Consider the following 6,647-nt stretch of genomic DNA (forward strand, 5'->3'; position numbering starts at 1 on the left):
GGTATTCAATATCTCCGAACTTCGCTAGGGATACCGGAGGGAGCTGCAATCGGATCGTAATAATCCAGGAGACAACTTCTGTGCTCTGATACCTCTAAGACATGCATTGCAGATTGCAATAGTGAGAACTACAGAGCGAAGCAATTTGGGACTTGACTCAAACTGAGAGTCAACAAATTTTAATGTGTAATAGTAGTTTCTGTGCTAATCTCTTGTTACAAAGGTAGATAAAAAGTAATGCATAAGAAATAACTGGCTTTTTAGCAGACGTCTGGATCACATTGTACGAATAAAATAAGAAACCGAAGAAGCATGCACAAGTAAAAATACTAATGTCCCACTCACGAATCGGCAGCAGGTAATAGGTATAATATAGTCAATACTTGAAAACATAGTGTTAGCATACTTGATCACTTGCCTGGAATAGAAAACCTAGCGTTATGCTTTTTAGGTACTACTTTAAGGGCACCCCTGAAAAACTTACCACATTAAATGGCATACAGTATCGCGAACTTTACTTAAGTGAGCAGTAACAGTGTTTTACATGATCGGAGTTTCTTCAATAGCAAATAGCAAAGCCCACAGGTAAGTGGGGACATGGAAGACCTGGGAGTGGTCGGAAACAAGAGGGAGCGGGGCTATTGGAAGAGAGAAAGGAGGATCAGGGCAAAGACTGGGAGGCAAGAATTCAAACCAGTATCTTTAGATGCCTATATAAAATGCATAGAAGGATGGGTAATAAGCAGGAAGAACTGGGAAGTGCTAATAAATAAATACACTAATGACATTGTTGGGCATAACGAAACTGGTGGGATAATACACATGATTGGAATGTTGGTGTGATGGTACAGTTTGCTTAGAAGGATAGACAGGGGAAAAAGGGAGAGGTGTTGCCTTTATATATTAAAACGTAACACTGGACTGAGGTGGAAATGGGATGTAGGAGAAGAGAAGATGTATGAGAGTCTCTGGGGTAGGCAAAAAGGGGTAAAAAACAAAGAGGTGATGTCGTGGGCTAGGAGTCTACTCAGGCCACCCTAAACCAGGTGGAAGAGGTGGATCGAGGCTTGTTTTACAGAACTGACAGAATCATGTCGCAATAGCCCAAGATTTGGTAGTGTTGGGGACTTCAACTATCCAGATATACTGTGGCGAAAATAACACCATGGGGCACAGACACCAGTAAGTTCTGGACTGCATTGCAGACAACTTTTTATTTCAAGATAGGTTGAAAAAGCTACAAAGGGGAGTTAGCTGTTCTAGAAACTTGGATTTTCACACAAATATGAGGAAACATCAGTTGAGAATTTGAAAGTATAAGGAAGAAATGCTATGGGTGAAAGTGATCAGTGTAATCATACAGTTTTGCAATTCTAAAGGAAGGGCAGAAAGGGAGATATGCAGCACATAGAGACCATGGATTTCTAGGAAGGAGGATTTTGAATACCAGACTCAGAAGAGCTGATAGGAAGGTCCCATGGGAATCAAGACTGAGGGGAAAAACAACTGAGGGAGTTGGCAGTTTTTCAAAGGGACACTATTAAGAGCCACAAAAGCAAGCTATTCCGATGGGTAGGAAAGATAGAAAATGTAGCAAAAGACTACCTGCTTAACCACGAGATCTTGCATGACCTATAAAATAAAAGGAGTCATATAAAAAATGGAAACTAGGTCAGATTAAAAAGGATGAATATAGGCAAATGAACACAGGAATGCAGGGGCAAGATATGAAGGCAAAGGCACAAAATGAGCTCAAACTAGCCTATGGGAATAAAGGGAACCAAAAGACGACTTTCATCATACATTAGAAGCAAGAGGAAGACCAAAGGACAGGGTAGGCCCACTGGCTAGTGACAGGAAGAAACAGTAACGGAAACTGGAAATGCAGAGATGCTTAATGACTTCTTGTTTCGGTCTTCACTGAGAAGGTCTGAAAGGAAGTCTAACAAAGTGAATGCTTATGGAAGGGGTAGGTTAGAAGATAAATAAAAAAGAGCAAGTTAAAAAATCATTTAGAAAGTTAGATGGCCTGCAAGTCACCAGGGCCCGATGAATGCATCCTAGAATACTCAAGGAGTTAATAGAGGGAGGTATCTGAAGCCTCTCGCTATAATCTTTGGAAAGTCGTGGGAGATGGGAGAGAATTCCAGAAGACTGGAAGCAGGGCAAATAGTAGTGCCCATCTATAAAAAGAGAATAAAAACAACCCAGGAAACTACAGGACCAGTAGTTTAACTTCTGTGCAGGGAAGAAAATGGAGCAAATAATTAAAGAAAATCATCTGCAAACACTGGAAGGTGGTAAAAGGTGATGGGGAATAGCCAGCATAGGATTTGTAAAGAACAAATCTTCACCAACCGATAGTTTCTTGATAAGATTAACGACGTCTTGTGGATAAGGGAGAAGTGTGGATGTGTATACCTAGACTTTAGTAAGGCATTTGATACAGTCTCTCATGATATCCGTATCGATAAACTGTAGGCAAATAACTTTAGATGGGGCTACTATAAGGTGGGGTACATACCTGGCTGGATAACCGACTCAGAGAGTAAGTTATGAGGCTCCCAAATCCTGCTGGAAAGGTATAACAATGGGGTTCCGCAGAGGTCTGTTTTGGGACCGGCTCTGTTCAATATCTCATCAACGACTTAGATGTTGGCATAGAGTTCACCGCTTATTAAGTTGGCAGATGATACCAAACGGGAGGGAATTCAAACTGCTTTGGAGGACAGGGCAAAATTCAAAATGATCTGGACAAATTGGGAAGAAATGTCTGAGGTAAACCGGATTGAAGTTCAATAAAAGACAAAATGCAAAGTGCTCCACTTAGGAAGGAACAATCAGTTTCACAACATACCAGAATGGGAAAGACTGTCTAGGAGGAGTATGGCAGAAAGAGATCTCAGGGGTATAGTGGACCACAAGCTAAATATGAGTCAACAGGTGTGATACTGTTGCAAACAAAAGCAAACATGATTCTGGGATGCATTTAACAGGTGTGTTGTAACAAGACACGAGAAGTTATTCTTACCGCTCTACTCTGCGCTGGTTAGCCTTAAACTGGAGTATGTGTCCAGTTTTCTGGGCACCGCATTTCAAGAAAGATGTGGAGAAATTGGAGAGGGTCAGAGAAGAGCAACAAGAATGATTAAAGGTCTTGAGATATGAACCTATGAAGGAAGGCTGAAAGACTGGGTTTGGTTTAGTTTGGAAAAGAGAAAGACCGAGAGGGACATGATAGAGTTTTCCGGTATCTAAAACGGGTGTATCAGGAGGAGGGAGAAAACGTTGTTCACGCTTAGCCTCTATGATAGAACAAGAAGCAATGGGCCTTATAAACTGCAGCAGGGAGGATTTGTGGACATTAGGAAAAGTTTCTAACTGTCAGGTGGTTGGCCACTGGAATAATTGCCTAGGAGGTTTGTGAATCTTCCATCTCTGAGATATTTAATTCTTGCATTTGTATATAGGCATCTAAGATACTGGTTTGATCTTGCCTCCCAGTTTTGCCCTGATCCTCCTTTCTCTCTGCCATTATAGCCCACGCTCCCTCTTGTTTCCGACCCATCTCCCAGGTCTTCCATGTTCCCCACTTACCTGTGGGCTTTGCTATTTGCTATTTAAGGACTCGATCATGTAAAACACTGTTTACTCACTTAAGTAAAGTTGGAATGTTGCCTTTAATGTGTGTAACGTTTTTTCAGGGGTGCCCTTAAAGTATAAAAAGCTAAGCTGTTTTCTTTCAGCAAGTGAGCAAGTATGATAACTTTTTTTAGTATTACTATATATACCTATTACATTCTGCAGATTCTAGTGATTACATTTTTACTGTGCATGCTTTTGGTTTCTATATTTTATTGTAAATGAATGATCCAGAGATCTGATAAAAAGCCAGTGTTATTCTTATGATATACTTTTTATCTACCTTTGTAACAAGAGATTAGCACAGAAACTACATTAACATTAAATTTGTTGACTCTCAGTTTGAGTTCAGAGTAATGCTTGGTCTGTAGTTCTCACTATTGCACTGAATGGTGCTAGAGTCCAACAAGAAGTGTCCTGGATTATTAGATCCACTTGCAGTCCTACGTACCAGGGAAGTTGGAGAATGAATACCAGCCCTTCTTCTGAGTTGCTTTGTTTTTATGGGCATGTATAATTATAGTGCTTAAATGTTCACTAACAGCAACTCTGAGCAGATGTGATGAAAAAAAAAATTGAGATGTATTCTGGGACATTAAGTGGCAATTTAATATAAACCATTAGCCATGGGCTAAACTAGCTGTGTCTTTAATGCTTGTTTATATTGATAATACAGGAAGCAAAGCCTTCCCTGCAAACCAGATAACATAGGTATTGTAACATCTTGCTTCCCCTTCTCTCATCTTTATTAACAGAAGATTGTGACTGTGAGGGATATTTCAATGGACAATATATAGGTGAGGAACCTAATCCCCAGTACTCTTTCCTGTAAAATATAGTGTGTATAATATGCTTATCTTTAAATCAGTAGTTGCTTTTCATCTGAATTTGTTTCATGTAAGTTGTTAACTCAAAAACTACATGCAAGGATACAACAGGCCACTGACAAAGCCTGAGCTTGGCACCAATCCAGAAGATTCAAGAAGAATTCATCCCAAGGCAGCTCCTTTGTTGTGGAGACTCAAATACCTCTTTCCTCTGCACAGTTTTCCACCTGATAAGCAAATGCAGATAGTTGTCATGAACTTCCCATGGAATAGATGTCTTTATGCTACAGTAGGGGGTTCATTGCATCTCTTTATGGAGTTAAGAATTCTACTATTCCCACCCTTCCCCATCATTATAAACAAACTGGTGCATGTGGTGCTTAACAGCAAGCCAGTCTTCACCATACTAGTTCTTACTGAAAGACGTGCAGCTTGGACAGTTGGCTAGGAAGATACTTTCTTTAATGTTTGTTATATTTTGCTCTTTAGCTGGTTTGCGGAGGAGCTTTAGGTTAAGCCGAAAGGAGAAACACAACAACCAGAATCAAGCAAAGCAAGCAGACGTATCCGAGTTCCTAACATATGAAGAAGTCACTAAATATCAGCATCAGCCGGGAGAAAAGCAGAGACTGGTAGTTTTGATTGGTATGTCACAAAACTGGTCAGACATTTTTCCATCAACTTTTTTTTTTAAAAAAAACCTTTTAAAATAAAAAGCTGAAAAAATTCCCTTCCAGAAGCTATAAAGCAGCATTCTGGTCTTGGCAAGGTCCTGAAGTTTACCCTGATTTCTTGCCAAAGAATTTTGACCAGGACCTAGGCCTGTTTACTTGTTAGAATAATTTATAAAAAATCAGGATGTCAGAGAAAAGAAGGCTCAGTAAGATTTTCTGCAGTTCAGTAAGCCTAGCAACTTTAAGCTACCCTGGAAAAATACCTAGACTCAGAGTCTGGGGGATATCCAGAAAAACTAAATGCTATGAACAGAGTTTCTGCTACAGTGACTGGATAAATATCTGTCTGGTCTCCTGCCATTTAAGAATCAAGCTGCTGCTAGTGATGCTTTTTAAGGTAAAATGGGGGTAGGGCATGCGTTCTTGCTGTTTTGTGTACAGATTTCCTTAAGCCCTCTCATACATCCCATTTGTGAGATTGAATACATTCCCTCATTCTGTTTGCAATATTTCTTTCAGCACCCAAAACACGTCAGTTTTCATTTCCTTATTGCTTAGGTTCTTTGGGAGCCAGACTAAATGAGCTCAAACAGAAAGTTGTGTCAGAGAATCCACAGGAGTATGGTGTTGCAGTTCCACGTAAGTAACATTTACAGGAATCTGTTTGTCCCCACCTTTTACTGTATACTGCATGAAGTAGTGAAATGATTGATTATAGCACTGTCCAGTCTGTTCCTGTTCCCGCACTATTTACATGCATTTTTCAGAAATAGCTCAAGTTCTTCCCCCTCCTTTTGAGGGTCTGCATTTGTCTCTTATTGACTCAGCATATCACATCTCCCTCTGGTATGCACAGAATCTGGAATCTTGTCAGCTCCTTTGATTTATTTTTTTTTATTACACTTTCCCAAATGAACAGATTTTTTTTTAATGGATATTGAGAAAAGCAAAGACTGTCTACAGGGGGAAAAAATTAGACTGTAAATGTCAAAAGTTAGAATTAAAATGAGACATTTCTTATGATTCAATGAAGAAAAATTTAGGCTTTGTTCCTATTTAAAGATGATGGTGCAGGATTATCTACAGAGTTTTAATTCATCAATTTAATTAGAGAGAGAAAAATATAAATCTAAAGAAATAGAGAGCAATAAAGCAGGCAAACTCCTTAAAATGGAAGACTGATATTTTGAAGCCTTGATTAACGTGTTTATTTTCTTCATACACACAAAACCACAGTGATATGCAAGATTGGAATTTAAAAACATATTCCAGACAGTGGTTGTGCTCTGCTGATGCAAGAGTTTTGGTCTATCAATTATACGGAGATGGTAACTGATGGTATACAGATTGAAATTAGCAGTTTGTTTAGAACTTTGCAATATCATATCTTATCTGAGTGCCCCAAAAAACTGATTGGGACAACTCTAAATCAATTTGTCTTCCAGACATTTTAAAGCTATATCAAGGGAATGTCAAATGTTTGGATAGAGACTATTCCCCCTCT

The 6,647-nt window shown here is 39.3% G+C and overlaps 1 protein-coding gene across 1 annotated transcript in view; it reads left to right on the forward strand.

Moving 5' to 3' along the window:
- The window catches only part of MPP3 (MAGUK p55 scaffold protein 3), a 56,497-nt gene that overhangs the window by 36,466 nt on the left and 13,384 nt on the right, over positions 1-6,647 (forward strand). The window contains exons 13-15 of the mRNA XM_032772687.2: positions 4,398-4,439; positions 4,959-5,114; positions 5,702-5,782. Of these exons, the coding sequence (XP_032628578.1) occupies positions 4,398-4,439; positions 4,959-5,114; positions 5,702-5,782 (279 nt within the window). The remainder of the gene's footprint in view (positions 1-4,397; positions 4,440-4,958; positions 5,115-5,701; positions 5,783-6,647) is intronic.

Source organism: Chelonoidis abingdonii, chromosome 21 (assembly GCF_003597395.2).
Source record: "Chelonoidis abingdonii isolate Lonesome George chromosome 21, CheloAbing_2.0, whole genome shotgun sequence".
Classification (NCBI taxonomy): domain Eukaryota; kingdom Metazoa; phylum Chordata; order Testudines; family Testudinidae; genus Chelonoidis; species Chelonoidis abingdonii.